Source organism: Haliotis rufescens, unplaced genomic scaffold (genome assembly GCF_023055435.1).
Source record: "Haliotis rufescens isolate VD_foot unplaced genomic scaffold, xgHalRufe1.0.p SCAF_18, whole genome shotgun sequence".
Taxonomy (NCBI): Eukaryota; Metazoa; Mollusca; class Gastropoda; order Lepetellida; family Haliotidae; genus Haliotis; species Haliotis rufescens.
Window position 1 is genome coordinate 22,518,563 of NW_025963868.1, and position 27,022 is coordinate 22,545,584.

General features: G+C 36.7%; 1 protein-coding gene across 1 annotated transcript; it reads left to right on the top strand.

Annotated features, from left to right (window-relative positions):
* Positions 1 to 1,195: 1,195 nt before the first annotated feature.
* On the top strand, positions 1,196 to 26,285 carry LOC124132880 (glycoprotein 3-alpha-L-fucosyltransferase A-like). The gene is made up of 2 exons (XM_046497029.2): positions 1,196 to 1,276; positions 24,876 to 26,285. The coding sequence occupies exons 1-2, from the start codon at positions 1,266 to 1,268 to the stop codon at positions 26,056 to 26,058; spliced, it is 1,194 nt and encodes a 397-aa protein (XP_046352985.2). The 5' UTR covers positions 1,196 to 1,265; the 3' UTR covers positions 26,059 to 26,285.
* The last annotated feature ends 737 nt before the right edge of the window (positions 26,286 to 27,022 follow it).

Here is a 27,022-nt window from a genome sequence, read left to right on the forward strand (position 1 = left end):
TTATGATAAGCATGTGTCTATGAATCACTTCGAAAAAGGTTTCATAAGTCCGAATTGAGATATTTCTAATGTAAAACCATTCGGGTTTTTTCGTAAGTTTGTGAAGAAGGGATAAACAAGTATGTAGTGATAGGGAACCTTGACGTTGTGCTCAGGATGCATATGGCTGGGAAAGCGATACATCAACATGGGGATGGGCACATGTGTCATTCAGTCAACACGCACACCCCACAACACCACATACGCTTCCAATAGATTTATGAATTTAAGCACAAACATACCAGAAGACAGAAATGGTAAGAAAACAAGATATTCGAGCCCGGGGAGTCATTAAGGCCAATGAGGGTGTAGTGCTCTGAGCCAAGGGGGAATCATCTCAGCCCTGGTTCAATACACTCCACAGTGATCTCACCCAAGGCGCGGGGCGGTCGGGTAGCCTAGTGGTTAAAGCGTTCGCTCGTCACGCCGAAGACCCGGGTTCGATTCCCGACATGGGTACAATGGTGTCCCCCGCCGTGATATAACTGGAATATTGCTAAAAGCGGCGTAAAACCATACTCACTCACTCACTCACTCACCCAAGGCGCAAATGAGCCGGGGCTGAGTTCTGTCTTCTACACCGGCCTTGTGTTCTCTGAAAGGGGATGCCCAAACGTTTTTGGATATTAGGACATACAGTGAGCATTTGGTAAATATTTTTAACCTGAGGCAAAAATTAAATATATATTAAAATATTTTCGCTTTTGTGTAATGTTCTTTTCATAGAATAACAGTGAAATCGAAAATTATACTGTTATGGTAATATTGTAAATGAAAATTGATCGCAGGTTTCGCCATAAAAGAAAATATTTCACTGAATATCTTGATAAGATGATGTGTTTTGGGTCTAAAAAATGCTTACTTCTCCCTAAATTTATTTGAGAAAAATTTGATGTCTTGAATCATTGACCGAAACATATTCTCTCTCAAACAAACAAAAACCTGCCCCGTATGTTCAACCGATAGTACACAATCAAGGAGAAGACCATGGCCGCTTTCAAACTTGAATCAGATCATTGCAGCGTTTGTATGTTTGTAACTAACCAAGCTTTCGAAAGGAAATGTTTCTACAATGAATACCCCTGTTTGTTTCCTTATCTCGTATCACATATTCATGCCCTGCATTGCGCGCACAGCCTGTATTGAACAGAGATCACATGATTGTGCACATCCTGCTATGTTTTAGGAGTCTCTCAATACGGCGCACAGACTGATTGCAGGTGGCGATGGCGAAACTGTAAGTGTGATTCGACTTTCTACCATGACAGTGTCTGGAAATAGGGATGTACTCGAAGGATCTTTCTGAAATATTGTTATATTGAACATTAAGAGCTTTAGAGAATGAAGACAATGTACGTGCTATTTTCTTGTTTAACACTGTAGTATTCCAGCTGTATGGCGATGGTCTGTAAATACTCGAATCTGGTCCAAACGGCATAGATTCATACAATATTGGAATGCGATGACAATTAGGACATACGGTCAACAAGTCCCCGAGCCTGACCACGCAATCCATCTAACTATAGGCACCCTCACTGTCTTATGACTGATTTCGTTTGTCTTTAAATAGTATGTCTGTTACATGTCTCCACAAACAGAACCGTTAAGACGACAAAAGGAATGTAATAACCAGTTGCTCGTCCAGTTAGTTTACTTTCTGTCGGTTATATCCGGGCTTTCTTATGAAAACGAGAGGAATAGTATTGAAACATCACGTACAATACCAGTTAGATTGCTGTGATACGGATATTATGATGTTATGCTATGCTATGCTATGCTATGCTATGCTATGCTATGCTATGCTATGCTATGCTATGCTATGTTATGTTATGTTAATGTTATGCATAGCATAATAGAGTTATGCTATGCTATGCTATGCTATGCTATGCTATGCTATGCTATGCTATGCTATGCTATGCTATGCTATATTATGTTATGTTATGTTATGTTATGTTATGTTATGTTATGTTATGTTATGTTAATGTTATGCATAGCATAACAGAGTTATGGTATGCTATGCTATGCTATGCTATGCTATGCTATGCTATGCTATGCTATGCTATGTTATGTTATGTTATGTTATGTTATGTTATGTTTAGTTATGTTAATGCTATGCTATGTTATGTTATGTTATGTTATGTTATGTTATGTTATGTTATGCTATGCTATGCTATGCTATGCTATGCTATGCTATGTTAATGTTATGTTATGTTATGTTATGTTTAGTTATGTTAATGCTATGCTATGTTATGTTATGTTTTGTTATGTTATGTTATGTTATGTTATGTTATGTTATGTTATGTTATGTTATGTTATGTTATGTTATGTTATGTTATGTTATGTTATGTTATGCTATGCTATGCTATGCTATGCTATGCTATGTTAATGTTATGTTATGTTATGTTATGTTATGTTATGTTATGTTATGTTTAGTTATGTTAATGCTATGCTATGCTATGCTTTGCTATGCTATGCTATGCTATGCTATGCTATGCTATGCTATGCTATGCTATGCTATGCTATTGTGTGAATTTGAACTCCAAGTGATGAGGACATGGTCATAACGTGTGGGACTGCCGTTATTTAGAGTTATGAGATTGTGACATTTCTCTATGATTTTGCCCCATTTGCACGAATCGTGCCTGTCGTGGTGATGCATGTTAGGTTCACATTCTTTCAGTTTAACTTCTAAGGGTAGTTTTGTGCTTCGATTTGTCATTTTGGACAAAACAAATATACAGACATTCATCATAATCAATAATATCTCGCAGTGATATCTGTATGGACAATCCACTTTAGATATATTCACAAAGCTTTATAAGTAATGGCTGATATTGACAATTCATGAGATAGGTACATTTGTCTATAGTTGGATATTGACAAAAATAGTTGGGTAATAAAGATTTCCGGAGATCCTGTAATTCATTGCAACATCATGCAAAGTGAAATTCATCCCCAATTGCAGTGTTACAAAGTGAGCACAGTCTGTCATTTCTATATACATTATTCCATCTTCCAGTCTAATTGCTAGCCTTGGATTTGTTGTTCTTAACGTAATTTCTACCAAGATCGCCATAATTAAACCATATAATCTGGAGTTGTTTGCTTAACGTTAAGGATATATTTACAATATCCTAAATGTATTCTCTGTAGGATACCTAATCTTTTAAAGCCCCAAACTTCAGAGCCATACAACAATATTGGTAGCATTAAGTTATCAAACAACTTCAGCTGACAATCAATTGGGATTTCTTATTGTCGAATGAGTTTAATAACTGCAAACATGGCTCTACTTGCTTGGTCATTGAGGGACTTGATAGCGAAACAAAACCTCCCATAATACACCCAAGTAGAGATACTGTTTAACAATTTCAATCTCACAACTTTGCAGTGTAAACTTATGTCTTTTCCTCATGTATCCTTTTGAAAATATCACAACCTTTGTTTTATTTATATTGATTTTTAGCTTTTATGCTTCACAATAATTACCAAAAGTATCTAAAGCTGTCTGTAAATCTGCAGCAGTCTCCGACAGTAAAACAGTGTCATCTGCTTAAAGAAGCAGGAACATTTTTATGAGAACACCAAGATGACTCTCGATATAATTATTCACAAAATCTTTTTCTCTCATAAAGCATTCAAAATCGTTTATATAAAGCGCAAACAGATAATGAGACAAGTTTTCACCTTGAAAAGAATTGTCATTATCATACATAACACACGACTTATTATTCTGACACATGTTGTACATTAACCTAAAACATTTCTCACTAATGTCACTTTTAATCATTTTAAGCCATAACCCAGATCTCCATACTGTGTCGAACGCTGTGTCGAAAATCAATGAAAGCACAAAATAACTTTTCACCAGATGATTGATCGATATCGATAAGGGACTTAAGGACAGACAGATAGACAGACAGACAGATTTATTTTTTTAGTCTCACCTCACAAAAATATTTACATAGATACATATAAAAGGACATAAAAGTGAGCCACCCTTAAAGGGTTACGAGAGACTTTAAATATATTACAGTATATACAGCATAAATATATTGGTGTAAAAGGGGTATGTAAAATATACTACCCGTAACTAGCCATATAAAATATTTTTTCTTCGTTGGAGAATTAAAAAGCAGGTTTAGGCTGCAAAATATACATAATATTTGAAAAGTACAATAAGTTTATCAGTATTGCATAACTCTAGAAAGTTGGGATAGCTAAAACTGACCTTTTCGTATAAACTTTCACTTAAGGAGGTATAGGTGATCAATAGTTGAATGGTTTTTCCACAAGCCGGCTTGTGTTTCTCCAATTTCTGAAGTAGCTAGTAACCGACTATTTATGATAGGTGTGAAAAGCTTGCCAGGCAACTTACAAGTGAGATACCGCGGTATTCTCAGGCCCAGTTGGATTGTCTTTGTGTTTTATAGACTGGCTTCATGTAACCGAGAAGCCAGGCTTCTGGGATAACACCATTCTCAAATATAACATTATATAATTTCAGGTAATTTTCGTTAGATATGTTATCTAATCCTCAACTTTTATTGCATTTCAACCTATTGCAAGCAGATCTTACCTCTTCTTCTGTTATGGGTATATCAAGATAATCATCACTTGGTAGATGATATATATCAATATCGACTGCTTCATTAAAACTTTTAAAATATTCATACAACGTGTCAATACTTAAACTTTTATCAGATTCCTTTTTACGAAATGATTTTAAGATATTCCAAAATGTTTTGGGGTCCTTGTTCATGGTCACTGTGAGTGTTTCCGCACCCTTCTGCTTGTATGCATAACGTGATTGTTTAAACGCTTTACTGTGCGTTTTAGCGGCAGTTTGAAAGCATTGTCTATTGTGTATAGTTTGATAGCGTCCGAATTCTTTTTTAAATTTGTGGTACTTTTTGCGAGCTGTATAGCACTTTGCGTCGAACAAAGGTGGAGATGAGTTTTCAGATTTTCTTTTCTTGTTACTCGTTTTAAAGCCAAATGTGTTTTCTGCTGAGCTGCATTTATCACATAGTTGTTGTGTTATTCTATTAATTTCATCTTTAAGATTATCAGTTCTTTATCATTACATTTTCTACTACGTTTTGCGCATGCTTTTTTCATGACTAGATTGTGTACTGTTATCATTCGCATGATGTGAGATATCTGATTGGATGTTTACTAGAAGTTCAATTCGACAATGGACGTCCGAGAAAATGGGATCGAACTCTTTAACGATACATTCCTTAAAAAAAGGAAACAAGTCTGCAGAGGATAGACTACGCTAGAATTTTTACAAGTACCTGCTCCTACTTTCTTATCTGTCCCAACTCAGCTGTTAACGATAAACATGGCGTTGTTTTTACACATATCCAAGAGTTTATAGCCATATGAATTTGTCACGTCATCCACTGAGTGCCTATCACACTCCATATGCACGTGCCGAATTCGTGCAATTAACCCAGGTGTGCCGGTACCTAGACTTGCCCCAAGCGTGAGCTTAGTTTATTGATGACAACGACATAATCTTCATATTATTATTTTATTTATTTATCTATTTTTGCTTTATATTTATCTATGACTTCTGTTCACACAATCTGTTAGGAAAACATATCTTATATTATTTCCCCTTCTCAGTTAGCTTCTCATTATACTACACCACACTTTGGTGACTTTGATTTTAGGTTTTCTTCTTTCTGTTCAATTTACCAATCTTTATCACTTACATTTTCCCCAGTAAATCCTTGTGTTTTACTGTCCCTATTGTGAACATATTACCTTGTATATCATCCCTGTTATTTCCGAATGTAGTTTTGAAGACGCCTTCACACTTCCACTTCCGATCACCGATAGTCTGTCTGTATATGATACTTGGCTTGAAATGAACTCCGACGATGGGGGTTGATATTGTACATAACAGGCAGTCGGTGGGCATATTTGCAACAGAGATGTACTCAGAGAACACGCATATGTTCCATAGTTGTTTATATTTTTGTAATGCTGGTAATCTATATAGATCACATCTTCTCTACCACGTTATCCTACAAATGATTATGTTACTCTGCTGTGGAGATCTCCACCCACATCGCAGCCCTTATCAGATCCGAACATAGTTCAACTAAATGTTTGCAGTCTTAAGGATAAGATAGACCTCATAGCTATTGAGTTACAATACTATGATAATATCTGTATGACATAAACGTGGTTTCATCCTGGCATTCCGGGTAGTCAAGTCTATTCCTGGCTATCATTTACCGTTTAGGCTTGATCGCAACACTAGAGGTGGTGGCGCCGCAATATACATCTTGTCAGGACTAGTTTACACGTTAAACAAATGGACCAATTAACTATAGTTGGACATGAGGGTATATGGACTCAGGTCATATCCATAAATTGAAGTGTATTAATTGTATCTTTTTATAGAGAAGACAAAAGCAACTCATACTGGGATCTCATTGACAAATCAATAGGTAATACCATAGACCTTAATACTGATACAATTATAACAATGGATTTTAACATTGATTTTCTTGGAGTAATTGAATATCTACAATCGGCATGCATATGATCTAAAACAGATAATCGGTCCTAGGACTATTATTATTTTTTATCTTTATAAATGACCTGGTTGATAATACACAGTAATATACGTCACTTTATATTATTGTCGATGATCCTAACACAGCAGCAATTAATTAAAATGTTGATCTAGAAAGGATATCCGTCTGGGCGAATAAATGGCAAGTAACGTTTATTCCACACAAAACTGAAACCATAATGTTTGTAAGAAAAATTAACTTAAGTCAAAAACCTGTTCTTAAAATGAAAGGTACTCCAATAACAGAGGTCTAATCGCACAAACACCTGGGTCTAATTTTACAGCAAGATGGCTACTGGTCAAATCATATAGATAAAATAGTAGATGAAGAAAGCCCAATGATTAACTGCTTTAGAACTTTAAAATACTGCCTGTCCAGAAAAAACGTTACAGAATATATATTTATCATTTATTTTACCAATATTCGACTATTGTGACCAAGTATGGGATAACTGTTCTCAAGAACAAGCGTTGGTATTGGAAAGGCTAAATTTAGACGCACTGAGACCAATATGTGGAGCTACACATGGTACCAGTCACGAGTCTCTAATTTCTGAAACTAACCTTACACCCTTATCCAAAAGACGGAAATCTCATAAATTAAAAACATTTTACAAAACAGTTAACATGTTGGCCCCTGATTATCTATGTAATCTTGTTGCTCCTAATGTCTCAGCGGGCGCACGTTGCAATTTAAGAACTTCTTCACAGCTACAGACTGTAAATGTTTGAACAGTTAACCACCACAAATATTTTTTACCTGACACAGTGCGAATGTGGAATGAATTACCGGATGATATTCAGTCAAAATATATTGTAAATGACTACACTAAAGGTATCACCACGACAGAAAATCCTTAAATATTTGGCTTTAACTTAGACTGTGGTACCCGTATCTGTCCAATTATCCATTGCCACCTCAGGTTAGGATGAAGTGATTTAAATGCACACAAATATCACAGACATATTCATGAGTCTACTACCTGCTCCTCTGGATATCATTATGAGGATCCTACACTTGGATATGACTTGGGTCCAGTATTATATGGAAATGCTACAACATCTACTGATACTAGCCTTGCTATTGTACAATATGTCCATTTGTTCATTGCAAAATCTAAAAGATTTAAAATTTGAATATGTGTTCTTTACGATTACATCAATCAATTAGTTGTTTGCAAATGCAAAATGCAAATTGTTGCAACAGTAGGTACAATTAATCTAAATATATTATTTTATGTACAGTTTACTCTTGTTAATTGTTAAACGTCCTTTGTAGGGAGAGGTACGGTGTAGCATTATGCAGATGGCTGTTACAATGAATGCTTGTTCCACCCGTGACGAACAGGTCTGGTTGTTGATGAAATATAGTGATAGCTAAATAGACAGATTTTGTGTTCATGCACCGATTGTCTTTTAATGTAATATCGAGTTATGTATGACTGTTTAATAATCTCATACCAACTTTGACTGGAGTAGGTCTAATAGTTTTTTAGATATTGTAGTAAACGTCGGTACCTTAAATTACCTTCCAGACTATACATGAAAAGAACAATTCATGCGTTACAGCTTCCCAAACAAACCGTAGTTAAGATTTTGAACTCTCATAAAAACACATGCTCCCGTGCACATCCCCTAGGGGGCATCTCAAAACAGGATAGGAAATTAAAGTTAGATTCCTTTGATAAGAAAGTTGTAAGGGACGTGAGTCGGCGGTTAACACGAGAAAATGGATTTATTTCAAAACGAAAACTAAAACAAATTCTCCTTACAGAGCATGACTTAGATATTTCCAAATGGACCATTTTTAAACTCCTTTCCAAATTTGGATATCAGTACAAAAAGACGAAAGGGTCGAAACTAGCAATGTGTGATTGACCAGATATCATTCGTTTGCCTATCAATTATTTGCGCACTATTAAAAAGAAACGAGAAGAAGGCTATGAGCTTGTCTATTTGGACGAAACCTGGGTTAACGCCTGCCACACAGCGGCTTACCAATGGTCTCACCCAGATACCAGAGAGCCACAGCGCAAGATCCCCCCTGGTAAAGGGGAGCGCCTAATTGTCCTCCATTCAGGCTTCCACAGAGGTTTCCTCCCTGGGTGTGATCTAGTGTTCAGATCCAGATCTACAGATGGCAGAGAATTCCACCAAAGGTGAGATATGTCAGTGGTTGGACAACAACCGCATTGTTCGGCCCACGAAAGCCAAAAAAACTGACTATTACCAACTGGTTCTTCAGAACAAACCCCCGCCCTCTTATTTGATTGACAACATGTTGAAAGAACACGGTAACGAAGTGCTTAGACTTCCTCCTTACCATTGTGACTTGAATCCCATCGAACTAATCTGGGGTGATTTGAAAAATATGGTCGCACGGAAAAATAAGACCTTCAAGCTTGCCGACGTCAAGCAGATTGTCTTGAAAGGGATGGGAGAAATTACAGATGTACGTTGGGCAAACTGTGACCAACATGTTATCAAAGTTGAGGAAGAGAATTGGAAACAAGACTGTATCCGACCAGATACTGTCCAGCCTGTTGTTGTTCATTTAGGTGACAGCACAGACTCCGAATCTGACGACGAGGGCATTTCGTGGGACCAAGAATAGTGCAATACATATACCCCTGTTTCACTACGACATGTAATAGCCCGAATTACCACGGATATGAATTCTTACTTATTCGTACATATTCTTAATCATTTCTTAAGAATCTTAAATATATATTATTTGATTCCCAAACATTCTTGTAGTTCGTAGGATTCATGAGAAAAAAAATGTTTATCAAAGAATTTCTAGGAATCGTCTACGAATTTCAGGTTCGTGCTTTGTAGTACATGTCGTAATCGGATCTCGTCCACTTTGTGCAATTCTTGGCTCAGAATTTGATTCTCTTTCACCCGAAACAGCCCCGAAAGTCTCGAATCATCTACGAAAATATTAAAATATTTTTTCGAAACCATAAAGCAATGATTTGTCTAAATGAATAATTACGTATGATATATTACACCTAATAACATGATGCATGAAAAATAATAATGTGGCAGGAATGATACATTCAAGTCTGACACTGACCTGAAAAAGAATGCAAAAATAATTGGATAAATATTATTAAATAACTGCTTGAGACGCCCAACGCTAACACCGTATTCGTGCGTGCGTGATTCCCATGCAATCTTTCGAGTTGCGTTGATTAGTTCAACTGTGTCATATGGCCCTGTGACGCAGGGGTAGCATTATGCAGATGGCTGTTACAATGAATGCTCGTTTCACCCGTGACGAACAGGTCTGGTTGTTGATGAAATATAGTGATAGCTAAATAGACAGATTTTTTATTCATGCACCGATTGTCTTTAAATGTAATATCCAGTTATGTATGACTGTTTAATAATCTCATACCAACTTTGACTGGAGTAGGTCCAATAGTTTTTCAGATATTGTAGTAAACGTCGGTACCTTAAATTACCTTCCAGACTATACACACAACGAATATCACTGACCCACTTTTACAAATGTTAAAATGTTATAGAAGAAACCAGAAGACGTCACTATTTAACATCAATATGACGTCACCTAACACCTAATATTACAAATTAATATTGATATTTCAGGAAGGCCTATTTCAAAGTGGAACAGTTAGTAGATGGTATTATATAAGACAGTTGCATAATCATGGCTTTTGATGTTGGAAATTATTGAATGATATTGCAGTATGTTTGAGAATATGGAATGGTATTGTAGTATGTTGGACAATATAGAATGGTATTGTAGTATGTTGGAGTATATTGAATGGTATTGTAGTATGTTGGAGAATATTGAATGGTATTGCAGTATTTTTGAGAATATAGAATGGTATTGCAGTATGTTGGAGAATATTGAATTGTATTGTAGTATGTTGGAGAATATGGAATGGTATTGCAGTATGTTGGAGAATATGGAATGGTATTGTAGTATGTTGGAGAATATGGAATGATATTGCAGTATTTTGGAGAATATAGAATGGTATTGCAGTATGTTGGAGAATATGGAATGGTATTGCAGTATGTTTGAGAATATGGAATGGTATTGTAGTATGTTGGACAATATAGAATGGTATTGTGGTATGCTGGAGTTTATAGAATGGAATTGTAGTATGTTGGAGAATATTGAATGGTATTGCAGTATTTTGGAAAATATAGAATGGTATTGCAGTATGTTGGAGAATATTGAATGGTATTGCAGTATGTTGGAGAATATAGAACGGTATTTCAGTATGTTGGAGAATATGGAATGGTATTGTAGTATATTGGAGAATATGGAATGGTATTGCAGTATGTTGGAGAATATGGAATGGTATTGTAGTATGTTTGAGAATATGGAATAGTTTTGTAGTATGTTGGAGAATATGGAATGGTATTGCAGTATGTTGGAGAATATGGAATGGTATTGTAGTATATTGGAGAAAATGGAATGGTATTGTAGTATGTTGGAGAATATAGAATGGTATTGTAGTATGTTGGAGAATATGGAATGGTATTGTAGTATGTTGGAGAATATGGAATGGTATTGCAGTATGTTGGAGAATATGGAATGGTATTGTAGTATGTTGGAGAATATTGAATGATATTGCAGGATTTTGGAGAATATAGAATGGTATTGCAGTATGTTGGAGAATATGGAATGGTATTGCAGTATGTTTGAGAATATGGAATGGTATTGTAGTATGTTGGACAATATAGAATGGTATTGTGGTATGCTGGAGTTTATAGAATGGAATTGTAGTATGTTGGAGAATATTGAATGGTATTGCAGTATTTTGGAAAATATAGAATGGTATTGCAGTATGTTGGAGAATATTGAATGGTATTGCAGTATGTTGGAGAATATAGAATGGTATTTCAGTATGTTGGAGAATATGGAATGGTATTGTAGTATATTGGAGAATATGGAATGGTATTGTAGTATGTTGGAGAATATGGAATGGTATTGTAGTATGTTTGAGAATATGGAATAGTTTTGTAGTATGTTGGAGAATATGGAATGGTATTGCAGTATGTTGGAGAAATGGAATGGTATTGTAGTATATTGGAGAAAATGGAATGGTATTGTAGTATGTTGGAGAATATAGAATGGTATTGCAGGATTTTGGAGAATATAGAATGGTATTGCAGTATGTTGGAGAATATGGAATGGTATTGCAGTATGTTTGAGAATATGGAATGGTATTGTAGTATGTTGGACAATATAGAATGGTATTGTGGTATGCTGGAGTTTATAGAATGGAATTGTAGTATGTTGGAGAATATTGAATGGTATTGCAGTATTTTGGAAAATATAGAATGGTATTGCAGTATGTTGGAGAATATTGAATGGTATTGCAGTATGTTGGAGAATATAGAATGGTATTTCAGTATGTTGGAGAATATGGAATGGTATTGTAGTATATTGGAGAATATGGAATGGTATTGTAGTATGTTGGAGAATATGGAATGGTATTGTAGTATGTTTGAGAATATGGAATAGTTTTGTAGTATGTTGGAGAATATGGAATGGTATTGCAGTATGTTGGAGAAATGGAATGGTATTGTAGTATATTGGAGAAAATGGAATGGTATTGTAGTATGTTGGAGAATATAGAATGGTATTGTAGTATGTTGGAGAATATGGAATGGTATTGTAGTATGTTGGAGAATATGGAATGGTATTGTAGTATATTGGAGAAAATGGAATGGTATTGTAGTATGTTGGAGAATATAGAATGGTATTGTAGTATGTTGGAGAATATGGAATGGTATTGTAGTATGTTGGAGAATATTGAATGGTATTGTAGTATGTTGGAGAATATGGAATGGTATTGTATGTTGGAGAATATGGAATGGTATTGTAGTATGTTGGAGAATATGGAATGGTATTGTAATATGTTGGACAATATGGAATGGTATTGCAGTATGTAGGAGAATATGGAATGGTATTGTAGTATGTTGGAGAATATAGAATGGTATTGTAGTATGTTGGAGAATATGGAATGGTATTGTAGTATGTTGGAGAATATGGAATGGTTTTGTAGTATGTTTGAGAATATGGAATGGTATTGCAGTATGTTGGAGAATATGGAATGGTATTGTAGTATATTGGAGAATATGGAATGCTATTGTAATATGTTTGAGAATATGGAATGGTATTGTAGTATGTTGGACAATATAGAATGGTATTGAAGTATGCTGGAGTATATAGAATGGTATTGTAGTATGTTGGAGAATATGGAATGGTATTGTAGTATGTTGGAGAATATGGAATGGTATTGTATGTTGGAGAATATGGAATGGTTTTGTAGTATTTTGGAGAATATGGAATGGTATTGTAATATTTTTTGAGAATATGGAATGGTATTGCAGTATGTTGGAGAATATGGAATGGTATTGTAGTATGTTGGAAAATATGGCATGGTATTGTAGTATTTTGGAGAAAATGGAATGATATTGTAGTATGTTGGACAATTTGTAATGTATTTGTAGTATGTTGGAGAAAATCAAATGGTATTGTAGTATTTAGCTTTCTGTGGTTGATAATGCAGAACGAATTGCTGTGTACATCTTGTGTCTGTCTTTATTTGTTATATTCTTTGTTCCAAGGGTAGAAATTGCATATTAATATATCAGCAGTGATGACGCCAGGTTTTCGCAAAAATATAGGTCACATACAGCTGTAACGCGGTCATGGATTAAGTAGATCTAGAAAGATTAGTGTTATCGATACATAGCTTGTATACGGCACACACCCAAACCATTAACCAAGTGACATATGTATAACAGAAAGTCAATAAAACTGGGACTGAATCGTAACATCATGTATACGAATTGAGTTTGTATAAAATAATACAGTCACTATTTCAGGGAAACTTTTATTCAAACGGTTAAGACCTACTGTTACGAGGTGATTTCCAAATCATATCCTGAGTTTCATGGATTAGCTTAGAGTATAAAAAAAATAACAAAAAGGTCACAATATGCATGAATGATTTTGGTAAAGTAACTAATTAATGACGAGCAAAACATGTATCTGTTCTTTGTATCATTTATATTTGTGTTATTAGAGTGAAGAACGGAGTGGTCTTTTTATATATAACAAACTATTTGACCAGTTTACACTGGTGAATTCATGACCATTGATCATTTAAGTTTATTCATTTTGTACGTACACAACTACATCGTTCATCAAAGAGATGGTATAAATGAGATGGCCGATGTAAGTAGACTGTTTTAATTAGACAAGAGAAAATATTACTCATTTTTGAAATGTTGAATTTGAATTATAACATTTGCTCGAAAATGGGTTACATATTATATATAATTTATAAGAGACCTGTGCAGTATTCATAGAAAGGGTTAAAGAGAATGGTTCGCGTGTAAACATGAAATATGGATATTTGCCTTAAACTTTTACATCCATGTGAATATATGTGAATATGTAGTGATGCCACAAAACGGTTGCCAATGATATGGAAATATACCTAGGAAAAACATATTCACAGACACAACCCATCTATGTCCCATGTTGGCTATACACTCAGGACCCACCAAGAGCCTATGGACAAATGCGAAAGGGTCCACAAAGGGCTACCCAGTTAGAACCCATTTCCCAGTCCACATCATATGAAAGTACAAGTACGGCAGTGTAAAGTAGTATGTGTGCCCATGTAAGACTACTGAGTAATTTTAAGCAATGTAAACGCCGCTTTGGACTGCAAAAGGTTTGATTTTAGAGGTTTACAGGGACATTATTTCTAATAATTGAACATGAACAAAGCTGCTTTTCTTAGGATAATTAGGGAAAGAGAAAACAAACTAATAGTAAAATATTCATTTTGGCTCACGGTCTTCCTTATGGCTCTATTTTATGTTAAAGTGGGAAGAATCGTCAATTTCACTCATTTTTGCCATTGCTTCACTTGAAGCAGCGTGTTTGATTTAAACACAACGATCTGTGATACTATAAAGTGGCATTTAGGTAGATGAAATATTTTGCTAAACATCTTTACACTTTCAATGATACGTATGTGATAATTAGTTAGTTTTGACAAAGCCCAACCTAACCTTCTGATAGAGAGGAAAAGTGGCTCTACTGTAAGGAATTTTTATTGTATGTAAATTGGTACATATATTTTATCAATCTAAACGCATTTCCACACACACCTGTGACGTTTTAGTTTCATGCTTGGCTGGGTCAAACATATTTCTCATTATAGGGTGTTGAGTGTTTTGAAAACATAAAATGCTTCATAAAATGTGAGAAACCTTAACAGATTAATATTTTTATCAATATTCAAGACCTCTATTTCGATTCTGTTGCTTCACCACTTTACCTTCATTGTATTGTTCCAACCGTTTATTATTTCCCACGAACAATTTCCCCCAGAAGCATGTTGCTTCAACCCCCCCTATCAACATGAACTTGTTCTCCATGTGCATCAAGATTTGTAGTTACGACATCTTTGCACACTCAATCGCCTGTTTCATTTCGATAAAGTGTAGTTGGTTGTATTTGCGCGTTGGCACTTCGTCGGCGTTGAATTATGTATGTCAAAGAATACCCTCGTTCTTTCTTTATGAACATAAACGTCGGTACGACCCCACGGAAAGATTTTATCATTTTACTATGTTATTACCTATTTGCTAGTCCATGAAATGAACAAACAAGAATTGTTTTTACTTCAATACCTTGCCATTCAGATTGTGTCACAGGTTGGACACCTCCCCACACAGACATTTTCCCACAATTCACTGCGAATAGAGGGTCAATTCCCACACCCATCAATATATTTATCAATTTATATTAATTGATTGTATGGATTGCATACACATCTCACATCTCACTAAGTCCTACGTAGAAAATACTAAGTCCTACGTAGATGATACTAAGTCTTACGTAGGATATAATAAGTCCTACGTAGGAGACACTAAGTCATATGTAGATGATACTAAGTCCTACGTAGGATATAATAAGTGCTACGTAGGAGATACTAAGTCCTAGGTAGAAGATACTAAGTCCTACGTAGATGATACTAAGTCCTACGTAGGAGATACTAAGTCCTATGTAGGAGATAGTAAGTCCTACGTATGAGATAGTAAGTCCTACGCAGGAGATAGTAAGTCCTACGTAGGAGATACTAAGTCCTACATAGATGATACTAAGTCCTACGTATGATATAATAAGTCCTACGTAGATGATACTAAGTCCTACGTAGAAGATACTAAGTCCTACGTAGATCATACTTAGTCCTACGTAGGATATAATAAGTCCTACGTTGATGATACTAGGTCCTACGTAGAAGATACTAAGTCCTACGTAGTCCTACGTAGATGATACTAAGTCCTACGTAGGATATAATAAGTCCTACGTAGGAGACACTAAGTCCTACGTATATGACACTAAGTCCTACGTAGGATATAATAAGTCCTACGTAGGAAACACTAGGTCATATGTAGATGATACCAAGTCCTACGTCGATGATACTAAGTCCTACGTCGATGATATTAAGTCCTACGTAGAAGATACTAAGTCCTACGTAGTCCTACGTAGATGATACTAAGTCCTACGTAGGATATAATAAGTCCTACGTAGGAGACACTAAGTCCTATGTAGATGATACTAAGTCCTACGTAGGATATAATAAGTCCTACGTAGGAGATACTAAGTCCTACGTAGACGATACTAAGTCCTACGTAGGAGATAATAAATCCGACGTAGGAGATACTTAGACAAAAAATATTCACCGAGGCCCTACTACGCTTCCGTACATTTGGCTTATTTTGATAACATCTCGGTAACAAATCATATCTCTCGCTGAAATCCTCGAGTATAGGTATGGTGCTGTCAAACCTAAAAACATACTCAGGGCGACCAGTCATGACTTACCAAGTTCCTTAAACTGAATTTAGTTTTAGACATGTTAAAAGCGATTGATCCCACAAGATATTGCGTAGAACTGTCTCTCGGACGGTAATGGGTGATGATGTCTTTGATTGTGTTACTGGGGAATATTGAAGTTAGGTGCTAACATTTGCTCCAACGTTTAAACTGTCAATCGTCTCAACAGGACCATGACTTTGGTTACATATCGACTCCCTGTATTTAGTTATCGGTAATATTGATGCTACTGCGGTCCGAATGTATCAGCTTTGTCATCTATTGTTGCAAGCTTGACTGATTTCTTTACACAATACACATTCTAATTGATCATGAACTACTGACGCATTCAAGCACCTGTGTTTTTAGAACATGTACATTTCAAGTAAAGCAGCCATGTTATATATAGTCCAACAACCTGGTAATAATTTCATCCGAATACATCTGAAAAATCGCTGGGTGATGTAACATTTAAACTCACTTACAGACAATATATATTTCTCGAGAGAGTAGGACGATTTCCCGCTCGGACAATACTCCGCACTGACATCTCCCTTTATTGATAATATTGATAAGGTATATTACTGTTATATTTACAATTTGATTATACAACTATAATAATATGAATATTAAAATTCATAATCACTCATCAATGTGACCAAAATGTCACCAGCTGTAAGTTGTCACTGATACACACTGATCGACTTTAACACAAACATATTTTTGTAATTCACAGATGTGTATCCTGAATATGCCACCACACTTCAGGGGATTAACAGTTAGAGCCCAAAACACTCACAGTAGTGATTGAGTGAACTCAACTGAGGATTTTATGAGCATCTATCAAAACCTATGAAAGCTAACTCAGTTCAATAGCATTTCAATAAGTAAGGCACTTTCGGTGACCAGTTAACAACCAAACATTAAATACTGGGAACTTCATTGTAAATTGGCAAATGCACCTGTGATTGTCTAGTTCAACCCCAACAATCGCGGTGGCCGTAGTCCTGTATATCAAGGTTTTAAGTATCGAGTAATTATAAAACGAAGACGAGATACCCGCATACACTGGAAATGCTGTTTGCTGTATGTTCAGCCATCGCCAACATTCCTAATGATCTTATCACGACCACAAACCTTGAGCATAACCATTGTCATGACACTTACCATTATATATGATAGTTGTGTCGAAATGTAAAGCCAATAAAATAAATGAGACGACCTCTGCTGTCTGTCTCCTAAATCAGCAGGGGAGCGGCGACCCCGACATAGAATGCATGAACTGGTGGAGTGACTTCCTTCCATCAGTGTGAAAGGATTACCCAGAGGGAAAGAGAGGATTGAAAATCCTTAAGATATCGTTTCTGCATTGTATAAGCATTAGCAACCAATTTCCTCTAATAATAAACTGTTTGGTATCCGTTGGTATCCCCAAGCAGCAATACTCAGTATGTGCATTGGGCAATTGTAAAACTCACAAACCCTAATGAGATTTTGTGTACATGGTCACGCCAGGTGTTTGTTAGGATCACAAATTCTATCTACAACCAGACAATATGATAGTTAATGGTCATTTCCAATATCCTCTTATGATATTCATGGTAAATGTTAGAATCCCCCACAAAATATCCTCTTATTAATTCTTACCGAAACAAAATAAAACACGGGGTGTTGGGAATTGGAGCATATCCCTGAGTGAGAAAATAAAACTTTAGTGGTGTTGACTGCTCTAGCATAATTGTACCATCTGAAGCATACAGATGCCGAAATTGTGTTTATGATCTGGTGAACACAGATCAATGGCTGCTCATTAACTCAAGAATCACATCTCATTGTTCTGTTTTCTCTCTATATTCATTTGATCTATTTGTCAAATTCAACTGAAACCCGGTCCCTTGTTACACGTATGGCACACGCGTGCTCGACGGGTTGCACACGCGCTGCACACCCGGTGCACATCCGTGTTCAACGGGTGCTCAACCCGTGTGCAACCCGCTAAGCATCCATGTCTCAACGCGTGTAAGGGGAATGAACTTCTGGGCAGTTGTGTATATAGTTGGACCTCTTTACTTTCATATTCCTTCCCTGTGCAGAGGTGGTAACTCTTGATCGGCCGGTTCTCGGGCGGTCTGCAGTGAAATTGAACTGTGTGTATCGGTCACAAAGGCGGCAAATGGTGCTATGGTGGACGTTGAAGTGACATGCAACAGAAGACTGCGATTCCCCTCTTTGGATATGTCCCATGGCGATGTTCCGATCAGCAGCGCTGAGTCTCGGCATTTTCGAACTTGAAAAATGTTGACAATTGTATGACAAAGTACTGGCTTATGCGTGCCTTTATACAGCCACTGCCACTAGTTCCGAGTTCCATAACTTGTACGTGTATTTTGCTCCACTGTTTTCCTCCATGACATTTTTGAACAAATGTGAAAACAATGCCGCTTAAGACATTGCGAATCAACAATGGCTGCGTTTTGACGCACCGTTTGTCGAATATCAGGCCACCAACATTTTCCAACAACATATATCCAATTTATATTCCGGATTTTTTTGTGTAGTCAGGTTGAATGAACCACATACTGTCTGTACGTTTCTTTTTGCGAAGAGTGTACTTGTAAATATAGATGCTGACACGCAAATTATAATCTGGTGAGCTAACACCTGTTGCTCCAACATAGGGAGAGAGAGAGAATATTTTATTAAGATGTCACGTGCAAATAACATATACATACTGCATAAAAACAAAAAAATCAATTATCATCGGTATTGCACCCAGCCTTTACAGGCTTATGAGACATCGTATGTACATTAAAACATGTATACAAGTTTCCAAGTAAAACATTGTAAGCTTTTTTCTTACATTGTACCATCATCTTTTCTTATTCCAGCAGCCAAGGCACTGTCAATTTTGTTGGACGCCATATTCTAACATTATATGTGCATATTAAGATCGCAAGTTACCAAATGGCTGACTGTTTTTAGTACAAAATAATAAGAAAAATAACCATCAAAACACCTATTTATGTGTATATTAACACCAGTATGATTAAACCACTTGATTAGTACATACGTGCAAGTTTTAAATGTCTGGGAATATCTTCTAGTAAGAATACCAAATGATAATTTCAAAAGACATAGTTTTAGACTGTTGTCGATGTGTAACCTCATTAGTCTTTTTTTTCTCATCTGAGAAAATACTGTAAGCAAGAATAACAAGTGATAACTCCGCCAAATACCTCTTCAAACTATTTCCTGTGGGAACACAGTTGACTAGATTTTGTGATACAATATAACAAGTAGTGTAACCGACAAACACTTCTTTACCTGCAAGTTAACACCGACATTGTTTAACCCTTTGATTAGCACATACTTGCAAGCTGTTAATATTAGAGAGTATCTTCTATTAAGCATCACAAATTATACTTTCAGCAGACATAGTTTAGACTGTTGCCATTGTGTAAACTTATTAGTCTTTCAATTCTCAATTTAGAAAATAATGTGAGCAAATATAACAAGTGATAACTCCAACCTTTACATCTTTAAACTCTTTTCCAATGAAATTATTGATCTAATAATATGAAGACCGTTACTTTTCAGGGAAAGTGACTTTACATCTCAGACAAGCACGTCTTTAGTCTGCGTCCTCCTGCGAAACATTTTTAGAATTGTTGTAGCTAAAACACTTTGTATATGTGGGTTATTCATCAAGAGCTTAAGTTTATCTACATCATGTACGGTCGCGTTGGCCAGATTTGCTTTTTCGAGCAGTAAGATTCTAAAATTAGAATAAAAGGGGCATTTTAAAAGGAAGTGCATTTCGTCCTCGACACATGAATGGTGACAGAATTTACAGACTCTATTTTGCAGCGGTACGGATGGCCTACATATTCTACCGGTCTCTATTTCTAGAGGGAGAGTTCCACAGCGAAACTTAGCTAGGATACTTCTGTGTGATCTTGGCATTATCTTGTTTACACAGGCTTCTGTTGTCAGGTATGTCTTGAAAATCCTATACGTCCGTAACTTGTTTCCATTACTCTGTCCACTGTCATCATGGAGACTTGTAAGCCACTTTTCTTTGTCAAGTTCTAACAGCTTTGATTAGACACAGTTGAATTTCAATTCGTTCATGTTGTGTATATCCTGAATATTCAAGTTCAGTCTTTGAAGCAGAGTAATCACTGTGTTTGCCCATCCTTTCCTGTATCGAAGAGACCAAGCTAGGACAACTCTGGGCGTTCTATTTGGGTCAAGACGATTGATCCTTTTCCAAAGTCTGATTACTTCAATCTGTTTTAGGGTGAGGCATGAGTACCATCCCAGTTCGCCTCTCACGGCTAGGTTAGGGTTTTTCGCGCCAACTCCAAGGAAAACTCTGCAAGCGCGGTGGTGAACATTATTTATGCATCTAAACTCCCTTGTTCCCCACACTCCAGCTCCATACGTTAGGATCGGTACGACTAAATTGTTGAAGAGTGTATTATAAACCTCAAACGCCATGCCACCAATTTGTTTGAATTTACTGATTATAACTGATAGAGCTCTGTTAGCTGACTTAGCTAGTTCTTTCGTAGCGAAATTCATGTCCAAGTTTTCTTCGAACCACAGACCAAGGTACTTGTATGCCTTTGTATAGTGCACATCCTGTCCCGAGATTGAGAAACTAAAGTCAGATTTGTCTTTCCCTTTGCATCTGAAATGGACAACATTAGTCTTGTTGATGTTTACTTGTAGTCTCCATCTGGAACACCAGGCGCTGACTGTGTCCAACATACGCTGTAAATTTCTTTCATCTGGAGCAATAAGTGCAATATCATCTGCATATAAGAGTATACTCAACATACTGTCATTGACCTTGATTCCACACTGCAGGTTATTGATTTCAATTGCTAAATCGTTTACAAAAACGGAGAACATAGACGGCGATAAGATTAGGCATAATACCCTTCATCATGAAACCTGCCATTTAGTAAATATAAACCAAGCGTTTTTCAAACGTGTAAGAAATCTTTTCCATAATTAACGACTTGGTCCGTGTTCTTTCGCTCTGCAGGGCTGTCATACTGATCATACACAATAGCATCTATTGGTAGATGATCAACTGCATCAAAACCAATATAATCTAATTGGGTTCAAGTTCTACTAATAATGTTGCAGGGAAATCGTCCATGAGCACTGCAAGACAATTTTCTAAAACTCCAATGCCCTCATTATAGCCCAATGTTTCAGGTTTCTAGTACACAGGTTTCTACCAGTAAAGAGTACATCAGGACACAACAAATACACAGTCAACCCAATCGTCATGTATCCTTGAAAAATAAGACGAAAGTTTATCACTCATCTATCCTCTGTAGCGACCTGCCTTCTTCTCCTTAAATTGAACTGACTGGAATGAAACGAATTCAGTAAAAACAAACTTAAAGTCATCTAATGATTTTGCCCACGTTTCTGTTGAACAGAAAATATTCTGCTAACACACAAATTCATGGAATTAATTATTGTTTATCTTAGAGTATAAATAGTTCACATTCCACAACAACACACAAGTGAGTTGCTCTGCTGGAGAAACGCACGTGCACTTCGTGCTGACGTCACCTTATGAAGCTTCATAACGGGTGTCAGATGAGAGATCACTTGGCAGTCACTTTCCATAATCTCCGGTCTTCGTTACTTTCATTAGATCTTCTGTCTAGTAATCAAAATAGAACCTTTCACCATTGATAAATACAGAGTCATTCCTCAAAAATGCACATTGACCTTTTTCTCTAGCATTTATCATGTAGACGGCTAGTTTCTTTTTTCTTTCCCTGGTTGTAAACGAAAAGTCCTCTGACACACGCTATGCAGAAGTTTCCTTTAACTGCTCTTTGGCCTTGAAGCATACAGATGCTTCATCATCCCTTGATCCAAACTATACAATTGTAGGCGGATTCGACCCTTGTTCACGTTTAGCACCCAGTCTATAAACGAATGTTGTCATAATTACTCATATGAAGCTTTTCTTTCAAGAAATTTCTTACTTTTTCCTTGGTTTCATATTCTTCATCCCTCCGTCCATTTCAAAAAGTAGATTTTTTTCCTTGGGTAATTCTCACTTCTTTCTAATTTATCTTCTAAGGGCCGCAATCTTAATGGATTGTTTTGACACAACTGACTTAAATTCACACTTTTCTGTCTGAATATCGTCTTGCTGTGTACTCACACGTGCATTCTCTTCTTCAACTGTGAGTTTCCGGGTTGTCAGTGTTTAACTCATTGTTCTGAAAGTCGTTGTAAATGTCACCATTTGGTTGGATAGTTCATCAATAGAGTCCGTTAATGAGGCAGTGGCGAGATCCTGATCTTCTTTCTCGCGACTCTGTTCTGTAATTCTTGCCGATCTTGGTCCTGGGTTTAACTCAATATCACTGGACATAAAGAGTCTCCAAGCTGGGTCAAATAAAAGTAACGTTCCACCACTCGTTGCACGGGCCTGGCATACATGGATACCTGCATTGCCAGCTTTACAAAGCAGATTCTTTGTTGGACACATGTGAAATTCATTTAGATATTGTTCATAAAATGAATCCGATATATACCTCACCAGTCAGCCTGCACAATCCCGCACCTCTTCCACAATGTTAAGCTTTAGTGTCCAACTGGCCATTCTCTGGCGTTAATTAGAAGCCACTGACCCATACATGAATCCTTACTGCTGACCATGGTAATAACAGCCTAGCTGCTGTAATAATTTGTATTGGCCAGCCTTGTGAATATTTAGATAGAAAATTAACTTACTTAACTCGGCACTACAACAGCTACATATTATATAGCGTTGCGTAACATTACGTTATGTTTAAGTTGATTCTAGGTACCATTTTGTGACAAAGCTAAATATACGCTACGCTACCGCATGAAAATATAGACTGTATATGCATCTGGCAAGTTAAATAGATAATGATAGACATTAAAGGGGAATATAATAATGCATGTCGAAATATATGAGAGAAATATTGGTTTCCCATTTTAATGACACAGAAGCTGGAAGAGCCCACGACGCAATATAATTAAAACATCACTGGATAGTGCCTAGGTATTAAACAGAAAATAATATATTATGAGCAGCCATTTAGAACTAGAATGTATTGTGAGCTCGCCAAGGGACAGCCAAGGGTTGTTCCTCTAATTGTGGTGGTCCACCTATGTAGGTGACTATGGGAAGGTGGGCACTTCCCCAAGTGTCATCATGGACTCGCCATCGGTAATGTGAGGCGAGGTTGTTGGTGGCAATTGTGAGGTCAATTGAACTCCACGTGTTGTGGACTTGGTCATAACGTGTGTGACTGCCGTTGTTCAGAGTAATGAGATTGCCACCTTCAACCCATTTCTCTATGGTTTTGCTGTATTTGCACGAATCGTGCCTGTCCTCCCACAAAGGACTGTGGGCATTAAAGTCACCAAGGATATCCCACTTTTGCCTACTATTTGTGCTAGTCTCCTTAACTCATCTGTGTTTGTTTAATGGGTAACCCTGTGGTATACGTTAGCTATGCGTATTTCATTGTCATTTGCCAGTTTTGAGAAGATTAGTTCTTCAGATTAGGCTTTCTGCAATTGTAGTAGCATCATGAATTGTAGCATCACCCGTAGTAGTAGTAGCAGTAGTAGTAGTAGTAGTATCTTTAGTAGTAGTAGTAGTAGTAGTAGTAGTAGTATCAATGTTGTACATAAAGTTTTATACATCGGCCAAAATGTGGCATCATTAACCCTTTATATTTGAAGAAAAGTGCAAATGATATGTCTGCAAATTGGAATCATTGTTTTAATTTGGTGGGAACAAGCGTGTGGAGTTTTAGTTCCATTTGTCCGGTGGTTTCTGATGAGAAGATATTTATGATGGAAGATGGACGACGGACAAATAGGACACTCTACGCGCACTTGTTTTTCCGTCAGATTTTCAAATAAAGATTTCTTATTATTAATAAACAGATCATAAAAGAAGCAATACATGTTTATTTTTTTTACTGATGGTGATGCATGTCAGGGTCACATCCTTTCAGTTTAACTACTTAGGGTAGTTTTGTACTTGCATTTGTCATTTTGGACAAAAACAAATGATTGACGGGAGAAACTTTGAAATCCGCCGGGAAAAGAAACTGAGTATAACACGACCGTGAATCCCACATATCAGAGTTCGACACAAAGGTTAAGTTATGATGTCTACAGGGTATATATATGTTTCAAAGCCTGAAGATATAATATAACATGCATTAACATTTTGTGTTGTACAAGAGAATAAAAATCGACAAAACCCTTTCGATATTAATAAGAATTATTCGTACACACATTCATATATAATCTTCTTTGTTTCAGTGCAAATCGAATGGTGTTCACAGTATGTGGAGGAATGCTGCTCGTGTGTATCTTAATACTATACACAACTTCTCGAAGTGATTCACAACATCAACCGCTCTCAAAAATCATCCTAAATTCCAAACAAGCATTCTTTGGACTTCAGCACACGGGGTCTGGGGCCACCGACAAGGTGGTCCCAACTGATCCCAAGACAATCCTTTGGTACTTTGCACCGAGATATTTACCCACCAACCTCACAAGCAGGGTTCCTGTAAGTGCCTGCCCTCAATCCAACTGTTTCGTGACTCGGAATAGAACATTTCTGCAAAGCAGTGATGCAGTGATATTTAACGCACAGTACATCAAGGGCGCCCCTCCACCTCGAAAAGCAGGCCAAGTGTGGATTTTTCACAACAATGAGCCACCTTATCTGTTTGCCCAGGACAGAGATTATTACAAACAACCATGGTCGTCCGCATTCAACTGGACCATGACATTTAGGCATGATTCTGACATATTCAGGCCGTATGCTTTACTGAAAAAGAGAAGAACAGTGCCTCTGAAGAACTATGGTGCTATTGTCAAGAAGAAGACAAAATTGGTTGCATGGATGGTCAGTAACTGTCTTGATTGGAGCAAAAGAATGGCGTATGGCAAGGAACTGCAGAAACATATTCCAGTAGATATTTATGGCCTATGTGGGAAAATGACATTTCGCAGAAAGCAAAATAAGGATTGGCTAAAATACGTAAACGAAACCTACAAATTTTATCTTGGATTTGAAAATAATTATTGTAAGGACTACATATCTGAGAAGTTTTTCAATAACTTTAACCTTGACCTTGTGACCGTGGTTCGTGGCGGCGGTAACTACAGCCGAGATGCTCCACCAGGTACATACATCAACGTTGACGACTTCCAGTCTCCCAAGCATCTGGCTGAACACTTATGGTTTCTAAACAACAATACTGATAAGTACATCGACATCCTTAAACGCAAAGAGGAATACTATTATGAAGCAGAAGAGTACCTCTACACGGATCCTGGAGGATCTCTGTTCCTTGAGCACTACTATGAACAGGAGTCTTTATGTGAAATTTGTAGGAAGCTAAACAACATTGAAAATCACTCGAAAACAATACCGGACATTATTCCATGGTGGAAAGATGGTATTTGTAGAAATCCTACAAAACCCTTTTAAACCAGAGTTTGACTGTTTACATGCATAGTGAAAAACCTCATTAATCGGGACTATGCTCGTGAGTACCCATAAAATAAATATAAATATAAATATGCATGCGTGCTCGGCCAAGATGTTTTTGTACATATTCTATATTTATATGTATATGTATTGTGCTGGTGAAATAATGTTGTACCTCTGATGCCGCTGATAGCGGCCTGAGCGTAAATAAAGTTCAGTTCAGTTCAGTCGTGATTAAAACATCATTGATTAAGGAATCCTATGTCAATAAAATATGCCAACATACGTGTATACGTGTATTACGTGTATTTAGGGAATAGCCAAGCAGCAACAAGAGATGTCCCAGGTGGGGTACTTTTGTAAAAGCTGGGCCTTTTTTCCGAGTCGCAAGGATGTTATGCTATATATTCCCCATTTCCTGTAACATGTAAAACAATGTGGGTTTCCTGGTCTCAATTGTAGACATGAGGCAAATGTGTCTATTGTTGAGACGACATTCAGAATTTAATTAAACGTTTTAGCATAAAGTGACCCCCTTTCAACATCAAAACAAATAACGCTTTTTCAGGTATTACCTTAATAATATTTTTTTTAATTTCTTCTCAACCCTATTTGTTCAGTTGCCAACATTTTCATTTCCAGCTTTCACATACACATTTCACGCTTGACCCATATCGATCGCATATATATGGCAGTTTCGGGTCGAGAACGAGAGCTCAATTGTCCATTGGTTATTATAAACCTGTACTGGTTGCAAAAGACAAAAAACAAATATCCTCAAACAGAATTAAATATTTTTTAGGCTGACAAAATTACGTTTACATATGCGAATATTCAACATGATCTGATATATTCAACACAGTTAGTATCAGTGTCAGTATTTACGTTACCCTTGCAGTTGGAGCGTCTTAACCCTTGCATGCTTTAGCGTCTTAACCTTTGCATGTTTTAGCGTCTTTACCCA